At 39.8% G+C, this 26,873-nt stretch overlaps 1 protein-coding gene across 8 annotated transcripts in view; it reads left to right on the forward strand.

Moving 5' to 3' along the window:
- The window catches only part of MBNL2 (muscleblind like splicing regulator 2), a 106,246-nt gene that overhangs the window by 69,151 nt on the left and 10,222 nt on the right, over positions 1-26,873 (forward strand). For 5 of the 8 annotated variants that reach the window (XM_041478239.1, XM_041478240.1, XM_041478247.1 and 2 more), the window contains 5 exons: positions 3,292-3,456; positions 6,430-6,630; positions 7,781-8,044; positions 13,612-13,665; positions 14,345-14,498. In XM_041478239.1, the coding sequence (XP_041334173.1) occupies positions 3,292-3,456; positions 6,430-6,630; positions 7,781-8,044; positions 13,612-13,665; positions 14,345-14,498 (838 nt within the window). Of the gene's footprint in view, positions 1-3,291; positions 3,457-6,429; positions 6,631-7,780; positions 8,045-13,611; positions 13,666-14,344; positions 14,499-19,176; positions 19,272-26,873 lie in introns of all 8 variants that reach the window. The other 3 variants (XM_041478244.1, XM_041478246.1, XM_041478245.1) reach the window with 3 other exon arrangements.

A 26,873-nucleotide genomic window follows, 5' to 3' on the forward strand; every position in this document is an offset into this window, starting at 1 on the left:
TGTCTGGACAACTGTAGAGGACAAAGGCAAAGAAATAAAAGGTCAGAGTTAGGTACCATCCTTCCAGGTTGAGGGGAGTAGCAGACTGCTGGGAATGTAATCTGATGTCTGTTCGTTGTTCCTATCCATTGCAGACAAGGAAACAGCTCATTGAAAGTGATTTTTTTGCATGAACACCCATGGAAAGTGCACAATGGCTTATGATGTGCTTGTTGATAACCTTCACTTCATGGGTGACAGGAGTTTCTAGGGACCCAGTTTCAAACCAACCTGTCTGTGCCCTCGGTTTCAGGACTCTGACTCATATCTGGGAACAGGTTAAAAGTTGTAAGAAGCAATTATTTCCCCTGCCGCCTGCCTTATGCTGCTGAGTTTGTGCTGTCCTGTGCCAGAGGGACTCAGTGTCTGTGGAACAGCTCCTAAACTGCTGTGGTTTTAAGATGAAGTAAGCGTTGCTCCAGAAGCTTGATACTGATGTGCCTGAAAGTTAAAGTACCTGATTTTGGCTCTGCATTTGTGATGATGAGGCCTTGTAGCATAGTAGTTTTGTACAGAGTGGACTCATTGATGGTGACCCAGCATTGAATACCCCTGCATGTTGTGTATAGTTGCCTGTTCTGCTTTTTGGTTGATATGTGCTGTCATGTGAGTTGGACTTCATATTTGACTTTTTAATAAACAAAAAATTTCAGGGTCAGTATAATTTCATTTGACTGAAATGATACTACAGGTTTGAATTTTTGTGTGTGCAGTGATTAGTAGCTGGAAACTGGATCATATGGAAAAAAGGAATGAAAAATTCCTCTAGATGTTTTCCTGCTACCATTGTAGGTTTAAAAAATAAAAAAGCCAGTCTCAGAATTTATTTAATTTTGGTAGTGAGGGCAGATTAATTTACTCACTATTTTCAGTGCTCATTCCACTGTAGTTTATTTTGGGTCATTTAATTTCAACAAGGCTTGGTCTGTCTAGAGGGCTTTCTATAGCTGCGTGGCAGGACCACACAGCTCTTTTATAGTACATATGTTCATTGCTAACCAGGAGCTCGAAAAACTGGTAAACGATGCATAGACATGAATAACTTCAGAGACGACAGTACATTTCTGTATGGTTGGATTATTTTGAAAGTTTTCAGAAATAACCAATCTTTTGTGCACTGTGGGTTGCTTTGCAGAGCTTGAAGTGATGGTATACAGTGGCTGTGTGCTTTCAGAGGTGTAAGACTGGAGGTCTGGCTGAAGGCACTCTTCAGGTTTAAGGTACTTCAGAAGCCACTGTGCATGAGAGTTGCTCTCATCCTTGTTTAAGGAAACTTTTTGAGTCCATAGGTCGATATTTCCATCAGATTCAGTAGTTTGATTTTGTTTTCTTAATTTTTAGATTTGCTGTAGGAGCCGTTGATACACAAAATAGGCTAAGGTAAAATATATATCAATTAAAAATGTCTAAATCAGTTGGCCTCATCAGCCAACAAAAAAGCGTATGATCATTGTCTGTGCTGAATCTGCTCCAGTTTAGTATTATGATGGTAAAGGCCACATTCTCCCCAAGTGAAAGAGCCAGCTTTCTTTTGTATCCATCAAATCACAGCTATTTCTGGTTCTGCTCATGCCAGCTGACAAAGTAATGTTTCTTTTGTGTAATTCATTAAATCAGGGGGCATTAATGATTCTCTCAACAGAAGGAAGGTCTAATATCCTGAAAATGACTGTAACTGTACTAAGAGGTTAAAACAGCACTGAGACCATTGCTCCTGAGTGTTGAGACCATTGCTGGTTCTTAAATTTTTAGCTTTCTTGCATTTTCTGGCTTCTCCTGTTTAGTATACTCCCAGCAGCAGCCAGGGGCAGTTCAGAAAAGGGCTGTTCTCAATAGTTTAATAGTGTGGAAGTAGCTGTTTGCATTAACATCAGCCTCAACACAGGAGAAGCTTCCTGAACATGTTTAACTCACCCCTTAGCAGTGAGTTATGACATCCTTGTAGAAAATTAGAGGCAGAATCCACACTGTTTTGGTGTCTAAGTCAAAAGTATAACAGTAACACTGGTTTTGGGACATTTGAAGCCTGTTGAAAGTTTTGTAGCAGTGTGTATGTGTGTGCATACGCAGAGTCAGTGTATGTCTGTACTGTGTGATATTCCTGCATAGGTATCTGGATGCTTTCTTGACTATAGAAGGATATTCCTGCTTGTCTGCAAACAGTAAAGCCCTAATACCAGTGAAAGGGAAGTTTAAAAAGCACTTCTTAAAAGCCTCTCAATTTGGAAACAACTTAGACAAGTTGAGTGTATCCAATGCAGTTTGACCAATGCTTTAGGCCCTCTAGTTGCAGCTCTTAAAACTCTGTGATTGTTTGTGAGCCGTGTCATCAAGGAGCCTCTGATCTCAGCAGGTCCTGCCCTGCAGCTGCACAACCTCCTGGTGCACCCTACAATTTCCCTTTCTGGGGGAAAATATGTCAGTGCGTCCTACGCCGCTCTACCTGTGTTTGTGGTCAGCTTGTACATCCATCTCCTCTAACCCAAGCCACCTCAAGATGACAGCCCACCTATATTTTTATAGTCTCTTATTATCTCATAACTGTCTAAAAACTCCTCCTTTCATGTTGATTGGAGCTGTCCTTTTGCTGTGTACCTTCAGATTTAGATCCATGCACTGCTTCTAAATTTAGGCTGTAAAAGTACCACTTTGCTCCTTTTATACTTGAATGGAAATAGTTCAAAGTTGTGCTGATGTAATAAAAACAGGAGGCTGGAAGGCAGTGAACTGGAATAAGGGTGAATGTATGAGAGAACACTAGCAGCGAGTGGCAACTTTAAATCCTCCCTGCCATAATCACACAATTATTTTTAATATGATGTACTTAAAAGCTGCATCTCTCTTAAAGAAGGTTTCAATTTGTTATTCATCGTGTGATGTCATGTAATAAAAAGCTTTTATATTACGGTAACAGCAGGTACTCTAGCGAGGATGTCATGAGAGGCAGTTCAGGCAGTCTGGACAGTTCTGAGATTATTAATTGTACAGCAGCGATGTGTACTTAACAATGAAAATGCTGATTCACAGCCTTTCTCTTTTTTTTTTCTGTGGCTAATAGCCTTAATGATCAATCAGAGGTGGTGGGCTGAGGCAGAGCTCAAGGCCATCAGCTCTTTTCAGCCCTCTACATAGTTCCCAGGAAACACCCTGTGTTTCATTAGTTCTTGCTTAGTTTATGATGTAATATTTTGCTCGAAGGCACTGAACTATCATCAAAAGCAGCCAGCTGATTAGTGTGACTTCTTTTTCCAGGGTCGTTGTACAAGGGAGAACTGCAAGTACCTTCATCCACCAACACATTTAAAAACTCAACTGGAAATCAATGGCAGGAACAACTTAATCCAGCAAAAAACTGCAGCAGCAATGCTCGCCCAGCAAATGCAGTTCATGTTTCCAGGGACACCACTACAGCCAGTGGTAAGTATATTTCTCTGGTGGTCTTAATGGTAAGTAAAGTTGAAGACTCTATTGACCTGCAAAAGTTCTCTAAATAGTATCAATAAAAATAGTCCCTGTCTGTTTACTTAAGGAATGGTCAAGATGCTGGAGATATGCTCATTTATATTTGCATTTCAAGATGTAACGGAGTGTTGCTGTAGACTTGATTTATTTTTCTTTAATGCCATAATAATTTGCATTTTTTTCCTCTTTTTTTGCCCCCTTAATGCATTTCATGTCATGTTTGTAAGATTTTTATCTATAATTCTTCTGGAGGTGAAAATTTGTATAATAACAATAATTTGCTAGTAAGTAATTTGAGTAGGAAAACAGTTTCTCAGGAGTCTATGGGTCTGAATGTCTTTAAATATTATTTAATCCCAGAACCAGGAACAAAGGTTAATGATTAGCATTTTCTTACTCTGTTGAAGTCTGAAATGTCTGAGGATAAGACAGAGAATTGGTGGTGCATGCACTTCACAAACTCAGTATTTTGTCTCAAGATGATTCTTACAGTGCCTGAGACACCTCACATCCAGGAGGTGATATAGAACTAGAGTCTGGCATGCCTGAGCAGCATCTTTGGATATGCACTGAAGTGATCTGGGCAGTCCTGCGGTTGGGGTTCTCAGTGTAGCAAAATTCCAAAGCATGGTTTGGCAAGTAATCTGAATTAAACTTTTCACACATGGCTGCTGATGATGTTTTTTCAATCTAAATTCCTAGTATAAGGCATCCCACTAGAGTAGGATTTTTTTCTCTAACTTGAAGCATCTGGAGTGTTGGCATCAACTTCTGCAGTGAGTTTCCAACGTCCATTTATAGTTTACCAAAAGACATAGACAATCCTAATTGCTATTGGCTTGGCTTATTCCAGACATCAGCATTTGGATTAGATGATTTAGTTTTCAAAGTGCCTTTGTCTTTCCATGGGCTACCACAGAAGTCAAGTGTAGGTATCTCAGAAGAAGACATCTGCATTTGGTCACAGGAAGCTCACCTCAGATGCCTTTTTCAGTAATGCGTTTTTATACTCAAAGCATCTACTGTCAGGTGGATTGGACGTTGTCAGGACTCCCTGAATTTCTGGTACATGTTCATCAAATTGTATCTGGTGATGTTGGGCTCCTAATGTGTCTTGATAATTCCTGGGGATTTACTGCTTGAGTTTTCACCAGAAAAAGTTTTGATGAAGTAATAGATTCCACCACTTAATATTATGAGAAAAATTGAAGTGGCAAAATTATACTTTTTTCTTCTCATCCATTTCATCATTTGAACTTTACAATTTCATTGACATAATGTCTTCTGTACTGATTGCTATGATAAAAATGCCAGGTCTGTCTCACACAAATGGCCAGATTAAGATGACTCAGCCTTGACCAAATGGATAAAAAGCAAAAGAAAATTTCATAGAAGTAATTTGATGAGTGGATTTATTCTTAAAATTATATCTGACGCAAAGCTGTTATTTGTATTTCACATAGCACATATTGTTTTCAACATAGTCAAACCATTGTTTCATATAAATGTTCATTATTATGCTCTTCAGAATTTAGCTCATGTCTGACATATAAACTGGGTTGCTTGATATCAAGCAGATTTGATCACTGGTTACAACACAGCATAATACATTTTTAACTCTTAAGGGCTGTTAGATGCCATTTCTGTATACTTGGTTATCCTGGTTAATCTACATACGCAGAGCATCTTATTGGTGCTAAGTCACATCCATTTATAATTTAGTAATTGGTTCCAAAGACAAAAAAACCCGAGAAAATTAAACACAAACAAAAAAGAAAAAACTGCCTTCTAGCTTCTGCTTTTTGTCTTGCGTATTTTCTACATACTTTGTGTCATGCAGGCCACTTTAATGAGAAAGACACTTCTCCTTTGTTAATGTGTTTTGAAGTCTTAGTGTTGAATTGTTGCGTTTCTAGCTGCTGGCTTATTTGGGAACCTAATTTCTGACAAAGCTGATCGGAGATGTGTCCCGTTTTTCCACGTAGTTTTTCCTCATTTATAATTATAGTTTCACTCTCTGTGGTACTCATCTCTGCAGAACTAAAGCACTCTGCAGTTCTGAGCATGAGCTGGCCATGGTGATGTTCTGCCTCCACCCCCTGTAGAGCTGGTGTTAACAAACCCACTATTCTGCCTCATCACGGCTGTTGTAGCATCACACAAATGCTCTTTCTTCTGGTCATGACTTCACTGACTCACTGTAGGAAGAAATAAAACAAAATTTTTAGACCTGTATCATTCCCTCCAATCAAAGTTTTTCATATGATGAACTAATATGAGCTTGAATAATCCCTTTCTAAATATTATGTCCAGCTGAGATTATAATATTTATTCTGCTTGCCACTGGTGACAGCTGAGCACACAAATGTTTGTGAAGTTGAGTTTTTTCAGTGTATCAGACACAGTAACATGTAATTGCAGGAGGTGGCAAAATACGGTGTGCAAACATACTGGAAGCTACATGCCAAAGAGCTCATTATATGTACTCTTATTAGAAATATGGCTTTAATATAGTTAATAACACTTCAGATATGAAATCTGAATACTTTGAAAAACAGTCTGTTTTCCCAAGGAAAACAGGTATTGAGAAAAAGCAATAAAGCCTATGTTATTTCTACATTTAGGTGTGTAAATAAGCCTGCAGTGTAAGCTGGACTTCCACGCAGATTCAGGTTCAAAGTAGGACTTCCTTTGCATCTGCAGACTCTTTTCCAAATAATAGAGTTACAAAGGTGGTTCTTCGTGTGCTGCTGGAATGTGTTATGTGATTAAAAGAAGAGAGGATACTGTGTATTTTGCCAGCTGTTTAAAGTTTTTTTCATTAAGAAAATGAATCAGCGCCAGAAAGAACAGCAAGCAAAGGACAATTAGTAAGCTATTGATTAAGAGGCTTTTTATTTCATCTTGGTGTGTGTTTTCCTTTTTCAGCCCACATTTCCGGTGGGTCCCACAATAGGAACGAACACGGCTATTAGCTTTGCTCCTTACCTAACGCCAGTAACACCAGGAGTTGGCTTAGTCCCGACTGAGATCCTACCCACGCCGCCTGTCATTGTCCCTGGAAGTCCACCGGTTTCAGTCCCCAGTTCAACTGCTACCCAGAAACTCCTCAGGACTGATAAACTGGAGGTACTGTAGACACCACTGTGACTAGAAACACATTCCCTGTTAGGCTGTGTGAGACATCTTGGAGGGCATAACTGTTGTTTTAGAAGCAAAGCTTAAATGTAGTTGGTACAGATAAAAAACTTGTAACCAGGCAGGATTTCTGCACTTGCAGCCAGTGGTAATTAAACGCTGTTATTTTTAAGGTAGTTCTTGCTTATATTTAATACACAGACATCAACATGAGTTTTCCTTTTTTTGTAAAGTTCATCATCTCAAAAAAACTCAGGTGTACGTGCCTGTAAAGGCATCCCTTGATGAAACATCTGTCAAGCACATTTTTTATTTCTGTAATAATTGTCTTGGTTTTTCTGCACTGATAACAAGGGAATTTTATAGCTTTATGGGTTGATATTAGGGGAATGGTGTAGCCCTTCAGCCCTGAGCTGCCAATGGAGATGTGGAATATTACCAACCGTGCAGCAGTTTGAAGGGACAAGCTCTCCAGCTATGTGCAGAGCCTCCCCCAGTTGCTGGATCATTTTGTGGCTGGACTCAGTGGAATCTGTGATCTAAGTACACAAGGAGGCCAGATGGATCTAGCAGAAATGAATGTCCTTTCCCAAAAGTCTAAGCACCGGTGTCTAGAGCACATTTCTTCTCAGGAAAATCAGTGTGTTCATTCTGCCCATTTTTGAAAATTATTTTTAAGTAGGCTCTCAATTTTGTTTGTAGACTCCATAAAAAATGCAGTGCATCTGATGTGTATTTTCCCTGGGTTGCAGCAAGAGGAACTCCTTCCCTACCAGTCTACCTGCAAGAATACAAAGTGTAGTAAGAAAGAGACAAAATATTTTGTGATTCCCAGCTAGTTTTGCAGGAGCAGTTACGTAAGTAAGTATCCTTCCCAGCTGCTGTTTAAACAGGGAAAAGGAAAGGCTTCTGTTATTTAGCCACAGTACCAGAGCTACCCGAGGAGCCAAGAACATAAGGATAAAATAGGTGCATTCCCCATACCCACCAAAAGATGAAGGGTTTATTAAATTGAAGATGCTGTAAAACTTGAACTAACAGGGGAAGGGGGCAGGTCTGTCTTTTGGGGGTGTGGGACACTCCCTGCCCTTTCACGCAGCACCGAGCTGTGCCCCTGCAACGTGTGTTGTTTTGCGCGTAGGTGTGCAGGGAGTTCCAGCGGGGGAACTGTGCGCGTGGAGAGACTGATTGCCGCTTTGCGCATCCGGCAGACAGCACAATGATTGACACAAATGACAACACCGTAACCGTGTGTATGGATTACATAAAAGGTCGTTGCATGAGGGAGAAATGCAAGTATTTTCACCCTCCTGCACATTTGCAGGCCAAAATCAAAGCGGCGCAACACCAAGCCAACCAGGCTGCAGTGGCAGCCCAGGCAGCTGCGGCAGCTGCGACTGTGATGGTAAGTGCTGGCATGTATGGCTGCCTTTTTTTTTATGCCTATTTTGCTTCAATTTAATGCTGTTTGCTTATACTTTCTTTTCTCTTTTGCCTCTTTTTTTTAATTTTTTTTTTATTTTGGTGAAAGATAAGAATTTATAAAATTATTACTATTGCTTGATGGGAGGAAGCACTTTCTTTTCTTTATGCCCTTGTTTTAATGCTGTATTTCTATTCAAGACAGTGAAGCAAATGACACTCTATACCACTTCTGTTCTCTGCCTTAATTATATGTAAATTTGCCCCTCGTATTTCCAAACAGAAACAAAACTGATAAGCTTCAGTGTTCCCAGGAAAACAGAGACACATATGCTGTTTTAGCTCTTTGATGGCAGATATACATGTGGAAATTTGGAAGAAAAGCAAAGAGAGAGTGTTTGCTTCAGAGATCAGTAGTAGAACAGAAACCTGTATTGAGATCAGCACAGTCTGCCTTAAAAACAAGACAACCAGCCGGCCACCTTGGTCTCACTGAGCTGGTAGAGTAGAAAAACCAGGACACTCATCTGATGTACCATTAGTGCCTGCCTCAGGATGAGAAAGAGCTGCCCTCTGTAGATCTACAACTAGCACCAATGTCTAAAAAGTGTTGCCTGTATCTTTTTGAACTTAGGTTAGACACATTTCATGCCTAGAGACTTCTTGCCTCTCCTGCTATTATGGGCCAGTTGCTTGAATCATGAGGTTTTACAGTAGTGAACTGTAATGGGAATCATTAGGAAAGAAACATTGTGGCTACAGTCAGAAGAAAAGAGAGTGAGGGCTTTTATTTTCAGATATTTTGACCTCTTACTTAAAACTGTTCAGACAAGACAGCCCACCCCTTCACCAGGATTGGATTCCTCTTACAGTTGCTACCAGGAAAGTTGATGAGTTTGCAGTGGTATTAATAAAATAAATAAATTGAACACCCAGGATCTGACTTGAGAGACAAAACTGCTGGCAGCAAATCAAAGAATCATTGTCCTCATTGCTGGCAGTGGACGAATAATTAAGCAGATGTGGTTTGTGGACTTGTGGGCAGTGCATACAATAGTTATAGACAATGCAGTTATTCTCTGGTTTAAAGGCCTACAAGAAACACAATACAGTACAGTACATAACTACCCCAAGCTATTGTATTTAACAAATTAGAAAAGACCAGACTTTTTTGAGGGACAAAGGGTAAGTTATGCAAGAAAGTAAACCATCATGCAGAAGACTATTTCTTAAGTTTCAATATTCTTTCTCGAATAGTATCACAGCCTTTGTTTCAAATTGGATGATTTTTAGTTAAAGTTTCCTGTGCTTGCAGAAATTGAATACCATCTGGAAATTAAAGCAGAGAAGATTGGGTTTTTATTCTGATTAGCTTCTGTTGTGCAATATTTATTGTTAATTTAGAGAATGTAATATTTCTAGGCACTATACTAAACAAGAAAGGAGAGAGATGATGGGATTAATTTTTTTTGCGCTTCGGTAATGGTTGCAGATATATATCCTGGGGTTTTAAATAAGGCTTAATTAGAGTTGCATTAGCCTCAAAGCAAGATGAAGCATCTTTAGAAACACAGAATTGAAATGTTATCAGTCTAATGTCACAGGAGAAGGCAACAGGGACCTGTAATTCAGGGTAACATTTTGCAGAGAAATGTGCACAAAATATTCCAGCCCATTTCCCCTGCTTAAGCAGGGAAGCTAGAGGAGATTGCCCAGGATGTGCCTGTTTGGTTTACTAATATCTCTAAGGATAAAAACTCCATAACTTGAAAACCTGCTCCATACTTCCAGTAAAAAGAAATGTTTTGGGGTTTTTTTTTTTGTTTTAATCTTACATTTAAATGGAATTTCATTTATTTAAATTTGTTTCCATTGCCTCTTCTCCTGTCCCTGGGCACCACTGGCTCCATCTTTACCCTGAAATCAGGTATTTGTATATACTGATGAGATTCCCCTGTATCTTCTCTAGGCTGAATCCAGTCCCTTGATCATCTTTTATGTCCTTTATGGGAGTGTTTTCTAGTATGCCTGTATCTTTCTTTTAATGGGGTGCCCAGACCTGGACAGAGGGCTCCATATGTGGCCTCACCAAGGCTGAGTAGAGGGGAAGAATCACCTCCCTTCACCTGTTGATGATACTCTTCCCAGTGTAGCCCAGCATTCCATTAGCTGCCTTTACTTTTGAGGGCACATTGCTGGTTTGGTGTCCACCAGGATCTTTCTGCCAAGCCTTTGTGGCCCCCAGCATGTACTGGTGCCTCGTGGTGTTCCTCCCCAGGTACAGGTCTTGATATTTGTTGGACTTTGTGAAGTTCCTCTGTGCCCATTTCTCCAGACTTCCTAGGCCCTCTGAGCTGTAGCGCGTCTATCTTGTATATCAACCACTCCTCCAAGTTTCACGCCACTGGTGACTGGCCTCCAGCTGGGCTCTGTGTTGCTGGTCACATCCCTTTGAGCCTGGCATGTGAGACAATTGTCAGTCCACCTCCCTGTTTCCCATTTAGCCCACAATAAATAAATCTGTCTGTGAGGATGAAACGGTGTTGAAATCCTTTCTGAAATCAAGAGAAACAACATCCGTTGCTCTCCCTTCAGCACCCTGCCAGTCTCATCATAGAAGGATGTCAGGCTGGTTAAGCACAATTTCCCTGTCATAAATCTATGCTGACTATTTCCCATCATTGTCTTGGCTTTCATGGGTTTGCAGATGGTTTTCAGGAGGATTTGCTCAATTGCTTTCCCAGGGATTGAGGTGAGGCTGACCAACCTGCCAGTCCTCACACCTCCCTTCCTACCCTTTTTGAAGATAGGAGTGTCGTTTACTTTCTTTCAGTCTTTGGGAATATCCCTCAGTCATGGGGACCTTTCAAAGATAAGTAAGATAACCTTGCAGTGACATTGGCCACCTCCCTCAACATCCAGGGTGCATTCTGTTAGTTGGGTTTGTGTACATACAACTTGTTTAAGTGTTCCCTAACCTGATCATCCTCCCCCAAGGGAAAATCTTTTTCACTTCAGACTTTCCCACTGGCCTGAAGGCCAGTCTTGGCAGTAAAGACTGTGATGGAAAGGATTTTCTGAACCTCAGCCTCCTCCATGTCCTGTGTCACCAGGCTGCCTGCCCCATTGAGCAGTGGAAACACACTTTCTCTAGTCTTACTTTTGTTGCTCAGAAGCCCTTCTGGTTGTATTTCACATCCCTTGCCAGATTCAACTCCAAGTGATCTTTGACTCTCCTAACGTATCCCTCCATGTTCAGGCTGTGTCCCTGTTTCTCCTGAGCCATCTGTCCCTGCTCCCACCTCTTGTGGGCTTTCCTTCTTTCATTTGAGTTTAGTCAGGAGCTCCTTGCACATTCATGGAGGCCACTGCTGTGTGGATCTTGTTTGTATTCCAGGAGACATTATAGCATACCAATGTGCCATATGGCAGGCAAATACTATGCCTTGGATGTTTGGTAACTTTGAATATTATCTTTATTTCCTTTTTGTATCCTTTCCCTCTCCATGCTGTAGCTATTGATTTGTTGGTTGTTAGTTATGTAGATCAAATGTTGAGGAGATAATCTGATGGAACAGAAAGAGGCAAAGGAGGTTTTACTATCAGGATGAAATAAAAGAAAATATTAACATTGGAGAGAAAAATGAGCAGTCTGAAAGCCTGAAAAGAAAGGGAGACTACATGGAAGCAAGGTTGATGAGTATGTTTAGAACAGACCAAGCCTTCAGGTTGGGAAGACTAAAACTGAACTTGCTGGGGAATATGAGGGGAAAGCCAGAAGAATGCTTCAAAGTAGGAAGGTGATGTTAAGAAGAGCATGGAGAAAAATTGGAGAAAGGCAATAATAAACAGAGAGATAAGTTATCAAGTGAGATTAGATAAGATCTGTGTTTGGATAATAAAGGTAATTAACTGAAAACACTTTACTCTTAGCGATGTTGGTTGGAACTTGTGGACTTCATCACCGCATAATGCTGAATTCAGTTGCGCTGCATCACCTCTGTGTAGACTTCCCTCTGTGGTGGAGGCAGAGTAGCTCGGAGGCTGTGCCCCAGGCAGTGGAGTGATGTCCTCTGCAGTGGTACCTGCACAGTGTCCCGCTTAGACAGAAGTCTGTCCAGATCCCCACTTCAGACTAGGTGTTTCTTCTTGTGTCTGGGTCTTGGGCCCAGAGAGATGAGCAGATCCTGTAGATCAGGGTATGTAATCCAGAAAAGTGCTAAAGAAGAGATGAGGAGGGCATTGACAAGACTCATGCTACAGAGACAGCTACAAGGAATAAGTAAAATGAGGACTGTCCTGCAGAATACCCTGTTGGCACCTTATCAACACCACAAGGTGTTTGCAGGCATTTTGTACCTTGTTCTCTTCCTGCACCTTGACTTTTGTTCCCTATTTCCACATACTGATTTCAAGGTAGACATAATCTGCATATTCTAAAAAGAGCTAAGTATCAGCCTGTGTTTAAAAAACAAAAGTAAAAATTTTGATTTCAAAGTAAATTTTTATTTCCTTTCTAAAGGTTTGGAAGAATTATTTACACTATAAAACTTAAAAGTAATATTTTATACGAGAACATTTTTACAGAATGCTGTCATATCAGCTATAAGTTTGAATTTACTATGAAAGAATACATAAATGTATATGCCTATGTACTATGCCTAAATACTTTCTTTTGAAAAATTAATAAATGCTGGACTAGTACCATAACTCATATGTTGGCTTGTGAACTGGGAGCCCAATTTTACTCCCTGCTCCTGAAGCTAGTACTAAAGGTTATAGCAAAATTTAGAAAGTATGTTTTCAATTCTGAAAGACCTTTTTCCCTCTCAATGTAATGTGGTAAGTTACAAGATAAAAAAAAATCTACAAAAATGACCCAGCTGTAGGAGAAAAGAAAAGGAATTAATGATAAGTTAGTGTAACTGGACATCCTATGTACTGTGTTTTTTATTGGTGAATGAGAATCTCTCTCATTTTCACCACTGAATGATTCACTTCTCTAAATTAAAAGACAATCACCTTGTAAGCACTGATATTAATAGCATTTGTAATGCATTACAACTTGCACTAGTGTTTTGTGTTTGAAAATGTAACCTCCAAAATCAATTTTCCCACTTCAAAATGTGACCGAACTGACTTATCAGGAATTCCAATAGGTGTATCCTTAAAACTTTCTGCATCTCTGTGAAGTGTTTATATGATGCTTAATAGTGTCTGCAAGCTGCTGTTTTACTCAACTTTCCTGAATTTCAAACATCTATATTTTACTCTCTTATATGCTTTTAACTAAGGTATAGTAGATGCATTTTTGCTTCGGTACTAATTCAAAGTGTAATATTCATTTCTTTAGAAGACATTTTTGTTGTTGTGCATGCCTAGTGTTTTGTATGTTGTATATTGCATTCAGAATATTTTTTTCCTTCTCACCTATCCACAAATGCAATGCCGTTCCCATGACGCACCTCTGCTTGCTGTTTACCTGTATGTTAATTCGCTTGACTCCCATTGGCCCACTGCCATCATGTGCTCGCTGCCTGTTATTAAAAGACTCAGTCGACTGCCAAAGCAATGAAGCGACCTCTCGAAGCAACTGTAGACCTGGTACTTTGACCTTTCACCTTTTGCTTTGCATGTAGCTTTTTTTATTTTATTTTATTATAATTTTTTTTTTTTTCCTTCAGAGAAGCAACTAATGAAATTTGTATCGCTTTACTTTTCAAACATCAACCGGAAATGATTTCACATACTCATTAATTTACCGGAAGCTCTATTTATCCATCTCATTCTCATACGTAATAGACCGCAGATGATTTAGTTTGGTTCCTAACACAGTTTCATCTTTTTTAAATATCTCATGAAAAGTTGAATTGAGATAAAACTGCTTTTGTAATTGAAAATGCATAACGTAATCCATTAATCTGTATAATAATAGGAAATTATATTTAAATTTAAAAATAAAAGAAAATACTTGGCAATGAAACACAAGTGGTTTTTTCTCCCTGTAATATTTGAAAACCTACTTAAAGGCAATGCCATTTTCGTTGCTTTAAAGCAAACGTTTCTTTTCAGTAGTTGTGCTGCTACAGTTCTAGGTGAATAGTACCATGCTTTTGCTACCAATAACAAAATTTCACTCATTTTACATTGCTGTGCTTTGAGTTAATATGCATGGCGAGGCATCCTTAGCTGCTTTAAAAAATACTAAGTTTTTGTATTTATGTATATCTTACGGAAAAGGTCTTAAAAATTGAGCCATTTTAACTAACTTTCTTATTTACAGGCCTTTCCTCCTGGTGTTCTTCACCCTTTACCAAAGAGACAAGCACTTGAAAAAAGCAATGGTGCCAGTGCCGTTTTCAATCCCAGTGTCTTGCACTATCAACAGGCTCTTGCCAATGCTCAGTTGCAGCAACATGCAGCGTTCATCCCGACAGGTATGTTGTGTCCATATTGAACCAGTTTAGTGTCCCTGAGGTAGCCTCTGTGTCAGGCAGTTGCACTTAACAGGAGGTTTTATTATGCTCCCTTCCCCACTTGAGGTGAAGCCTGCACAGATGATTGCACATTATTTTAATTCCTCTTGCAAAGGACAAGAATTCAAGCAGAAATTTCAACATGCCATTAATCTGCTTTTTTGCACATTCCTAGCCTTGTTCACCATTCTCCAGAGTTTGCCCCTTTTTGCCTACTGTGAATTGGCTGGATTGTGACTCGTATCTGTTTCCACTAACAAAAAAACTGGGAAAAGCATTGTGCTTCAGAGATGCCACAGCATCCTCCTACTCCCTCAGCTGCTGTCTTGCAGCTGTGGGGATTTCCCCAGCCCCACACAAGCACCCTGAGAAGGGGAACACCAGCCATAAACTTCCAGTCAATACCTGCGTGGAAGCACTGGCAAAAAACATCGCTCCCTGCAGCTGCACTTAAGGGTTTTCAGGCATCAGATGCATTTTTGTGGTTTTGGAGCACCACCAGAACTTTTCCTAGCAAAATAATTTTCCTAGCATGTGTGGCTCATAGCTGGCGTTACAATTCTTCATAGGCATGATCTGAAGATGAGTGAATGTAACTTGCATTTCAGTGCTCAGAGTTATGTGAAAATCAGAGCATTCAGAGATGGCTTGACCTGCACCCTGGCTGGTAGCAGGGCAAGAGAAGGGGTGTGCTGGGTGCTCTTGTAAGCAGCGAAAACACTACCCTCTAAATTGTGTCAGTCACCCCCACTCCAACTTCCCAAAGGAGAATTTCCCTCCTAAGGAATTCTGTGATTTCATTCATAATTAACAAGTTACGTATTTTTGTGTCAGGTTGTTCTCGAGTGTGAACTTCAGAATAGTTTAAAACTATGTGTTTGCAAATGTGCTTGACATTTCAGCAATGTTATTTTAGTTTATAGAAATAATGTCGGTTAAACAAGGAATGAAAGGCAACACATGATGATTTCCCAATCTATCAGCATTCCCATATGTTTTTAAAGATAAAAAACAAACACAGATGGCTTTGACTTCATGGAATTTTTCTATAAGGCCTCAGTAACAACCTTGGAGCCTGCCCCCGTATTTGTAATAGCAAGTAATAGCATAGCCTTATTTTTAGCACATTGGTGCACCAGAATATGTGTGGCAGAAAACACACTGACATTTGTGGGAGTGTTTGAAAAGAAATAAATAAATGGTGAGACCACCTATTTGGACATGAATGGAAGACTGCCCTGTGCTTGAAGAACATACAGAAATGTCCACAAATTTATTTTACATTGAAACTATGAGAATTTGTAGCATGATAGGTATTTTTCCTTCTTAAGCACTCCCCTTCAGGGCTTACTGCTCTTATTTGCAATTGACAAGGACTTCAAATTAATTATGGAAAATACAGTAAACCTTTTTCAGTGAGAAAGCATTTGGATATTTTCCAGACTTTTGGAATGTTCATGCTTCCTTGAGTACCTCACTTTCTGTACTTTTTATTGTCCGTCCCTCTTTGCAGCTAATTGTTGTAATTCTAGTTTTAGCTGACCAATTTCTGGTGGTAGGAAGGGTGGATCTTGAAACCAAACCTTAAGGGCCAGGTTGTTGTCAAGTCCCAACACAAGTGCATGAAAAGAAAGAAGAAACAGAGGTATAAAATGCCAGATGGAGCCCAAGCCCCTAAGCCCCTAACCTTTCTTAAAGTGATGAACCTCCTGCTCTTTTCAAACACAATCAGCTCCAAGGAAGGACATTAAAGAGAGGAGTGGGGTATGGGAGGAGTTCCGGAAAGGGGAACACCCTCTATAGGAATGGCTGTCATGAGCTTTCCTTTAAAGATGATACACGTGATATTCCCACATTTCCTGGGAAGGTTGGATTTGGTGGGTGTAACGACTGTCATGCAACCCACGTCTGAGGAGCGATGCATGACATTATCTGTTGGATTTTAAATGATTATGTGATATTTTCTAAACTGGTATCATTTTCAAATGTGTTCCTTGTGTGTGTGTGCGTGTGTGTTAAATTTTAAGACAAGTTTTGCTGCTGGATTATATATAAAACTTAATTGTTTTATATAACTTCTCTGCTTTATTAACCACTGGCTCCCCTAATAAAAAGTGTGGGGCTTGACTTAGCATGGCTTACCTCCGAAGTTCTGCACTTTGTTTGTTTTACATCAGTTTGATTGCTTTGTCACCTCCTTATTGTTCGGTGAACGATCTTAAAAACAGCAGATCTTTTCTCTCTTCTCATTGCTGTTTGTTAGTGTTTCTGTAGCCTCTAGAGGAGGAACTTTGTGTATTCTCTGGGGACTGTTCTTGGGTAAGGTCATTCATAGTGACACAAGTCCTGCGACGGTCCCGTACGGGGCTGCAGTAGTAATTCAGCGGGAATAAAGGAAGCATATTCGACTCTGTGTCAAATATGCACCTACCTTGCACTAGTCTCCTTGCCTGCTTGCCTTCACCAGCTCGCTGTATGCACTGTACTGGAAATAGGCTGATCTCTTTCTTTCATTTGGCCTTTCCAGAAAGGTTAAAGGTGGGCTAGGCACCAAAGGTAAACTGGCTGTATGGCAGGTGAGCAGTCATCCCACAGCATCTCTGAGGTGCGCTGGGAGCCTTCTGCTGGAATGTTACATGCTTTGAGGTGCTTAGCTTGGGACTTGTCAAAGTACTGTTTTCTTTGTGTTAAGAATGGGTGCGTTAATGTCAAACACGAATTTGGAAAAGCCCCTGCAGTAGAATATTGTCTTAATTCCACTTTCTTTTCCTGCCACGTGTCAAAAAATTGGTGAATGTTGATTGCACAACATTGAGCTGTCTGAATTATGCAATGAGTTCTAAAAGTCCCAAATACTCTGGTCTTTAACCACAGATGTTTTTATAAAGAAAAACCTGTTGCTGCAAAAGCACTAAGTGAAAGGATAACATTAATAAGTAAAAAAGTTTATGAAGTATCTTGTATACGTACAGAAACATGCCAAAACCCACACAGTATATACAGGAGTTTAGTAAGAACACAAACACCTCTTTGTGTTTAAGCAAAACTGTGAATGACCTTACAGTTTCATTTAACTAACTTACTTCTCTGTGGTTATGCTTGAATCTCACTTTGAATGTTAACTCTAAACAGCTAACCTGTTTCTTCCCTTTATCCACTTTTTTCACCTATCATTGCATGACACGCAGGGTCAGTTTTGTGCATGACACCCGCTACCAGTATTGGTAGGTTCCAAATTTCTTTATTGATCTCTTTTTTTTTATACTGTATATGATGTATATTCACTTGTTTCAAAAATTCTAGGCGAGATTTAGCCACTGACTAGAATTAAAGGTTCGCTTGTCCTTCTGGTTGACTTTGCAGAGTGTTTAGATTTGTACATTAAAGCTGCAGTTTAGACATGATATCACCTGCTATAACAACTACACTGCAAAAGCATAATACCATGAATTCCAGTCTGCTTTTCAGTTTTCAAAGTTTTATTTCTCTTTATATTTTATATTGTCTAGTACTATAAAATCATAAAATACTGGAAAAAGCCAGCAAATTTCATCAGTGTTTTAAAGTTTCATAGTGGTGTGCCTATTTCTCCTTTGCTGTGTGTTAGAAAGTTTTATCAGCGTTTCCCAGAAATGCCTACTTTGATGCACAGAGGTTCTGTTGAAACTTGTGATCAGAATCTCACTCCTTCTTTAAATATATTTGCAACCTGAAATTAACATTTTTGGCATGCAGAGTGGAAGTCCAATGCCACAGCCTCTGAGACAGAAAAGTAATCTTTCTTCTATTGCCCTGTCCAGTGATTTTATTTCTGGGTTTTCGGCCTACTCACATAAACAGTTAAAATATCAAGCCTTTAAAGCATCAAATTAATAATTCCCCTATGAAGATGCTGATTAAAATTCATTCTTAAAATGAGCAAAAGCAGTGTCTTTCACAAAATCGATCTTGCCTTTTTAGATCAAACAAAGTAGAATATATATCAGGATAATTATTATCATCCCTCTCCTGATTTTTGCCTCAAGCAGATGGTAATTTAACTCTGATAAAGTCAAACAGTTATGCAGTGCTAGTAGGAAAAACCGCATATATTGGATTATAAAGAAAGACAGCGAGTGTCTAGCTTACTTCAAAATGAAGATACATGAAAATAATTCATTTTTAATTGTGTTTAAAAATTAAGATGAACATTTAACAATTTTCTTCCCAGTATAAACCACTGGGGTTTTTTTAGTAGGATTTTATTTTGAAGTGCATTATAGCTGTACTGGGGTAAAACAAATCACGCATGTAACAATCTGCAGGTAACGGGCTGTTTTGGTAAAGGCCTCATTTGCACAAGTAATCTTCTTCTTAGAGCCAGCACTTGCATTTTCAGTGGTCCTTACTCTTTTTTTTCTGGGAATCGCCGATTGTGTTGACAACCTTCCTTTAATTGTACTTGTAATAAGCTATTTTCCCTTTTTTTTTATTTCTCCGCCACGCTTTCTCGCTTTGCACTGTGATTGCATGCCATCTGCCGGTTTAACCCATGACGATGGCTTGCCGCTCTTGATATTCACCATGCCAAAAATACCACTTCTCTTACCATAATGCTGCACCCTCCTGTTCATTGCTTCCATGGTTCCCCTCCTGAAAGTACCCATGATGCACAACGCTACGGCCGCCACTGTCTCTGCAGCAACAACTCCTGCAACAAGTGTTCCCTTCGCCGCAACAGCCACAGCAAATCAGGTTTGCTCCTTTTAAAGCTTTCTTTCACAAGATCCTGAACTCTAAATGAGTGCTGAGATTTTTATTTTATTTTTTTTAACAAAAAAAATTCTCACAGAGAATTTTTTTTTTTATTTCTGTGTTTACCCCATCAAATTTTACTTTTATTTTTAAGTCGTTTATAGCAAGTGTTTGTGGGACAGGTTGCACTTATTTAGAGTTAACATTTGTTGCAAATAATGATGTAGCTGTGTTTTGTGTTGCGATGTTTGTACCTAATTATTGTGTAATTAACCCAGCTGGAGTTAGAATCACCGTAGCACTGGACTACTTACAAAAGTCTATTATTAACTCCTAAGTTCAGAAGGAGGATCATCACAGGTTTCAAACATTCAGGTGTGTTAATGTAACCTTCTCCATGAAGTCTAATTTGTAAGCATGGAAGCTGTCAAAAAATCACAAGCAGGACAAGGCAGCTGGAAAAAAAATTGAATGTTTTCTGTAAATACTAGTGATCAAAACAGCAATGAAGATATTTATGACTATGCCTGCTTTATATTTGAAAGTGTATCTTTAACCTGGGAATTATATTTCCCTAAGAAAGAATGTTGATAGAAAGAATCCCAAGGATTATTGTCTGAGGTAGGCTAAGTAAGATTATACTTTCTCCTCTTCTTCTGCAGTTTAGTTAAGTAGTTTTCAATTTGGCTGGGTTTCCCCTCCTCCTGTAGGGCCTAATTCCCAGGGAAGACACATCTATTGCAGCCCGGGGTGTGTAGCTTTGACTCCTCTGTTGGGGTGGTTCCCACCCAGATGTGCCGAGAGAGGAGTTTGCACAGCAGTTGGGTCACTCTGGCTTTTCTCTTGCTCTGGAACCATGCTCAGGCACTTCCACCTGAGATGTGTTCCCCTCAGGTTCTTAGAGGTCAGATGGAAAAGCAAACAAGCAGATTTGCTCACCAGAAGAAAGCAAAGGGCTATGTCCCCATAATCTTTCCTTGTGTTGCTCCTGGTCAGATTGACAAGCTGTTGCAGACCCAGTAGAAATGCTGTCCTGTTGGTTCCTTCCCCTCCACTTGCCAAGGACTTAGAAAGAAATCTGTGAAAATGTTTTGCTTAATAATGATATACTAACAGGTTTATTTTTTTTACTGGCATTCCCCAAACTATTGAGGTATCTCATGGAAAAATAGAACTTGCTGCAAGAGTTTATTTTTAATAATTTAGGCAAAATATACTACCTCTGAAATACATCCTACTTTCTTAAAGAAATACAAACCAGTCCATTTTCTTTGGGTTTTTTAAGGTTCGTTTGCCAACATGGTGATGTTTTTGCTTCAGGCATTTTCATCAAAAGAGGATTGTTGTTTTGTGCATACTTTTCTGAGAGGTAGCTTGTGAAAAATGCTTGGGTTAAGGATGAAAGTGCAGCAGGCAAGTGGTGCATTACACAGTCCTTCCCAGAACAGTGTCTACACCAGAAAATTGTTTGGTGGTATCCAGTGTAGTTTTGTGATCTCAAAGTGGTGACAGAGGGACTTGAAGATGCTAAGGGCCTAAGAGAAAGTGGGATGGTTTGGGGAGAAGTTGAGCCAGGGACCCTCTCCAGCACAGGAATGCAGCTGGGGCAGCTCCACCACCTGCACTCCTGAGTGTCAGAGGGGCTGACTGGGGCTGAAGGAAGAATAAATACATGGATGCCTACAAAAGGATCAGTAAGCAGTATTTTTTTAAGTTAATGGGAACACTTTCATGCAAGTAACTAGTGCCACTGAGAAGGCAAATGTGTGCCTTAATGCTCTTCCTCATCTATCAGGATGGCAGGCAGAGCCCCTTCTTTCCCAGTACAGATTTTGTTTGCATTGTAGGATTATAGCATTTTAAATTTAACAGGAACTGTAGAAAGTATCTGTATTTATCTAGTTGCATATGTGTGTGTGTGTGTGTGTACATACAATTCCATGCTGAAATTAATGGATGGTTTAACAGGAGAATGGGTTTTCACTTGTTTTACTTCAGCCATAGTTTGGCATCTAGATGATCTGCTTTTCTGTGTTAGGACAGGGAAGATTGCCCTGGAGGGTCTTGCCGCTGTCCCTTGCCTGTAGAATGAATGTAGGTGTGCTACCAAAGCTCTACACCACTGCACGTGGAGGAGATGAGTCCCACCTCAGGAGCTTGTTGGTTTCTGTAGCATGTGCCATCACGGTCTTCTTTTTTTCTCTCTCCTGTCTTTGTTTTAGCCATTTTAAGTCTTTAAAAGCTACTGTTAAAAAAACATGTATTTCATAGCAGGGAAAGCAGTAGTATTTAGTTCTTCTTTATAAGAGACAAAACTCCAAGTTTTCTGTTTATTTACAACATCCTAAGATTGAAGACAAAGCTACAATGCTAGGAAAGCCCCACGGTACTCTGTGGCTCTAATTCTCAGTATTTCTATAACCCAAGAAACATAGCAGGAGCAGGTTTATTAACATGGTAATTAGCCTGACTTTGTTTGTAGTCATAGCATTCTTTGTGTCCTCTTGTATGTGTTTAAACTCTCCTGAGTATTTCAGAAAAAGACTTTTTTATTCCCAACCAGATACAATTTCCTTTTCTAGCCTGTGCCATGCTGCTTTACAATTCTGTAAGGTACAGTTTCCTCTTTCCAGTGTCTCTACCATACTTTTTTTACAACCTGCAACTTTCAGCTTGTCCCATTTCAGCTCCTACGGCTTCTCCTCACAATTCCGGGCATGAAAAGAAAGTTTCAGCAGGGCTTAATAATTTATTTTAATATCATTTGGTTTAGTATTCTGACCTGGGGAAAGATTGTGGGTCTTCCTGGGAATGTGTGATGATCCCAGTGTCTTTGAAGCACAAGTGGAAGGGAAAAGTCAACATCCCAATAGTTATGGAGTCTCAGCTGATGGCTAATAAAACATGATAACTCCACTGGGTCCAGTAAATTATTTAGTATGTGCTGTCAGTTTCTATTTTGAAAAAAAAAAAAGTCACTATGTCTCATGTCTTCTGTATATCCTTTCTTTCAGAAAATAACATGAGTAAGAGCTCAAAATACACCTGCATTGGCACACACTGTCATGCTTGGCCAGCACCTCTGGCCATTGTGTGTTCAGTGTATGGCACGGGACACATGAGAAGATTGTGTAGATTTAAAGGCTGTACTGTGAACATCTATTCAGGATGACACCAGTTAAGAATATATGGAAATTTGGCATCTCTTGCTTTTCCTGACTTACAAAGTTTAGGTTTTAAAAATAATTTTCTTGCAGTGTACTTCAGAGGGGAAGAGAATTGCTTTGGTGCAATGTAATGTAAGCAGGATGCAGCAAAATGCCCCACTTACTGTAGCTGCCAGGCTGTGGTGAGAGGGAATGGAGGGGAGGAGACTTCAACTTTCCAGTGAAAGGTAGTTGGAAAGGTACATGTCCAGGAGCATGACTGGTCAGAGGTTATAAGCTCTTCCCTTTTTTCTTCTTCTGCTCTTCACAATTGCTCCAGCCATTCCTGCCAGGAGGGGCTTGAAGCCTCAGCTGCTTAACCCCACTTCAGCAGCAGATGCTTGATGAACTTTCAGTTCGGTTGTTTGGGGATGCTGACAGCATTTTCTCGGAGCAAAGTTTGAAACCATGTGAAATGATGGTGAGAAGCAGCATTAGGATGTGAATACAGAGAGTTTGGTCCTAGCTCCCTCTAGTGCATGCATGTGGACAGAGGTATGCAAGATGTCCTGCTTAAAATATTAATACAGTCTTTGTGTGTAAATATATACTTCAGAGATCTTTAACAAAGCTCTTGTTATTCCTTCAGCCAGTGGACTAGCAATACTCAAGCAAGCCCAGAAACTCTTACCTGCTGAGCTTCACTCACTGGTAGAATCACAGAATCATTTAGGTTGGAAAAACCTCTAAGATCTTCGAGTCCAAGTGTTAACCCAGGACTGCCAGGATTAAAAAAAAAAAACTCTGGGGATGGTGACTGCTTTGGGCACTGTTTCAGTGCTTGACACCCTTTCCATGAAGAATTGTTTCCTAATATCCAATCTATACCTCCCCGATACAACTTGAGGCAATTTTCTCTCATCCTATCACTTGTTACTTGGGAGAAGAGACCAATCCCCACCTTGGTACCACCTCCTTTCAGTTGGTTGTAGAGAGAAAGAGCAATATTTACTGACTGGTTTTTTAGGCTAAGAATGTACAGTGCTACAATTTCAGGATTATATAAAAGTCATAGATCTTAAGGAAAATTATGTTGGGAGGTTTTTTTCTCTTCTTGTTTTGCTGTTTACTTTATGAGAAAATACAGGATTAGAAACTTGGAGAAAGATTAGATAGAGCCTATTTGGAGATAAGGATGTTCCTGTTAATGGAAATGCAGACAAATGTGACTTCCTCCACCCTGCTCACCAAAGGTAATTTAATAGAGGATGGTTTATCCTGACATTATTTGAGAGACATGTTATTCTGACTTTTGGGGCTGAAGTTCAGTTTTAAATAATGGCAAGCACCTCCTTGTGGGGGCTTTAAATGTCTAAATTAGAAAGCCTCATTACTGTTCCATTTATATATATATTTATCTTGGTGAGTCCTGCAAGGTTAGAACTCAGCCCAAAATTAAGACACTTAAGTGCTGGTGTCAAAATATGGGTGTCTACATGCAAGATACAAGTTTCAGTAGCCATTGTAGACTGTGAAGTTTATCAGCCCAGTCAGGTGAAATCTGGAGAGTAGCCTGGCTTGTCCTTCAGAAGTCTCACAGGGCTCGGTTCAGTTGCCTAAACATGTGTCTGGTGACGTTTGAGATTGTCCTAAGATAACCTTGGACTTCTGCGTTACCCAAGACATTTTCACAAGCTTGGCAGATGCAATACAGGACCTACAGACAAATTTGCACACCTGCTTCTGAACTGGCAGCAGGATGACAAGCAAGAGACATTAGCCCTTAGCCCAAGTGGTAGTAAACCCCTGGTGAGCACACGACCCAAGCCTGCAGCTGGTGACCACGTGAAGGGATCTCCAGGCTGTGTTGGCTTACTGACTGGGTTGGGTCACCTCAGTGAGTGTGGCAGGGGGTTAAGACACCAGCATTTCTGTGTCCTAATCTGTGTCCTCAGGTTCAGTATGTGTTTCCATAGTTCCTAGTTATCAGAGGACAGATACCAAATTCCAAGCTATGTGAGTCTTGCTCATATCACCTCAGTTCATGACAGTACATGGCTTTACTTTTTGTACCAATGAAAATGGGCAGAGACTGATTGTATAAAAATAGCATAATAGAGAATGCTGCTTAAAGATGTTATTTCGTGACATTATTCTACTGGTTATATGACCTTTTATCAAGAAGGAAATAGTAAAGAATATATCCAAAAGAAAAACTAAATACTTAGAGCCTGTGTCTAAAAAGAAATATAAGATCAACAGGCTGTCTCATGCTAAGGCTTGTGATTATCTGGCACAGCTGCTTTAAATTATGCATCAGCATTTGCAATGAATTAGGTGGCAATTATGCAGATATTAATTATGAAATCATTCAGTAGCCTTCAGTTCTGTCAAAATCTGTTAGAATACAATGAAGCAAAAATAAAAATAGTTATGTTTGAGTATCACAAACAAAAGGACAATTAAAATATTTGCCCCAGAATTCAAAAACTAGTTAACATAGTGTAAAATACAAACATGCCAAGCTTTTGGGATTTGGGACATCATGTGTGATGGCTTTGTCAGGAAGGAGCAGAGCTGGGGCATGCAGCAACAGAGCTCCTCTCCTTTCCCAGGTGCCCACAAAGGCAGCACCACTCCCAAGGGAGGCAGATTCTTCTCAGACCAGAAGATCTGAGGGGGCACTGACTCGAGGTGATCTCCCCTTCTGCACAAAGCAGATGTGCCAGTTGCTCCCTCGTGCAAATATTCCTTGGTGTCCCCCAGCAGGGCTTCCTGTCCATTCCTCTGTAACCCCAGGAGGCTGTCTGGCAGGGCAGACAAGGCTGCTGACAAGGCTTTTACTGTCTCACGTTCCCTTTCTTCCTCATGGAAACCTGCTGTACTTGTAAACAGGGAGAAAAGTAGCAATATGCTGAGAAAATGAATTGAAAAATCTGGTAAGTAGTATGAAATGGACTTTTTTGTTGTTGTGTAAAAGTAAGCTTTTGAGAAAGAGGGTGGGAAGTGGAAACAAATGTTATTTACATCCTTAGTGCCAGCATACAAGAACATTACAAATAAGAGCCTATGCAAAATTCATAGAAATTAATAGAAAACCTTTAATTGCAGTTTCTGAGGGAATGAGGGAACAGGTAGGAAAGCACTTCTTCTGGGAATAATGAGTATCTAAATAATGAGTATCTAAATAATTTTAGTTTAGTTTTGGTTTTTTTTCTGACTGAAAGTTCCATAAAGTTCCAAGTTAAATGCTTCTATAGAAAATTGCATTCCAACAACAGAAAGAGTGATTTGAATCTGACTTGGAAAAGTCCAGAAAAGGAGACAGAGGAACAAGTTCCATCCTCAGACACATTATCAGAGGGAATACTTTCAGGGAGCCATCTCAGAGGAGAACAGCATTGGGCATTTAGCGAGCCCACCTGAGGACTGACCATCTTGCTTTGTACCTGCACCAGGCTGGAAAATCAAACCTAAGTGACCCTTGATCATGAAGAATAATTTCTCTAGAGAAGGTATTTAAATAGCAGTAGCTTGTCACAGTAGGAAGGGGAAACTTAAACTGCTTGCTGCTTCTTTCACGCTAGACACACAAGAATCACAAGCCTCATCTCACTCAAGTTATTATGTCTGACACAGGTAAGTAGCTGGGACTCACAGACTCAAGAAGTGAGAGTTTCCAATATTAAAGCCCACAACAAATCTTAAACAGTGTCAAGAAAACATCCTTTGAACTGCCTTGAAACAACTCATGGTACAAAATAAGTGGCAAAACTATTTTCTAAGGCACCAGAGAAGCAAAACTAAAAGATTACCCTGGAAAATATATTGGAACTCTGTTTTAGCTTCATGCGAAGACTTTAATGAGTCTTTGTTTTAATAATTTTTTGGCCTCTTAACATTGCATGTTGTTTTTTTGTAGATGATAAAAAGTTCCAGCAGGCTTGTATATGGAACTTTAGATTGCATGTTCACATGCAAGAAGCCAGTGGGGAAGAAATGGAAAAATCTCTGCTCTGTTTTGGGGTTTTTTTAGAAATTCTCCCATCATACCCCTCTCCCCTGTATAGGACTAAAACCTGAATTCCTCTGGTATCCTGCTAGATGGCAGTGTCACACAACATCAGCAGTAAGCAAAGGCTTCATTCTTTTATATAACAAAAATCAAAACAGATTTCCCTTTCCTGTTATAGAAATTTAAAGAAGTGTTGATGTTTGATATGATAGCTTCTTTTTATGTTCTTGCTTTCAATTATTCAACAACTGATGCTTTGACAGTGGAGTAAAAGTCTTTTGGGGCATATATTTAAACATAGGAAATTATTTCTGAGGTCCTCTAATTTTGTAGGCATTTGGGGGAAAATAAGTTTGTTTCATGGTTTATACACACAGCTCCATGTGAGTCCAGGTTTTTCCATCATAAAATTTTAACAACACAGAGCGCTGTGGAGCTCCA

Source organism: Pyrgilauda ruficollis, unplaced genomic scaffold (assembly GCF_017590135.1).
Source record: "Pyrgilauda ruficollis isolate IOZ18807 unplaced genomic scaffold, ASM1759013v1 scaffold44, whole genome shotgun sequence".
In the NCBI taxonomy this organism is placed as follows: Eukaryota; Metazoa; Chordata; class Aves; order Passeriformes; family Passeridae; genus Pyrgilauda; species Pyrgilauda ruficollis.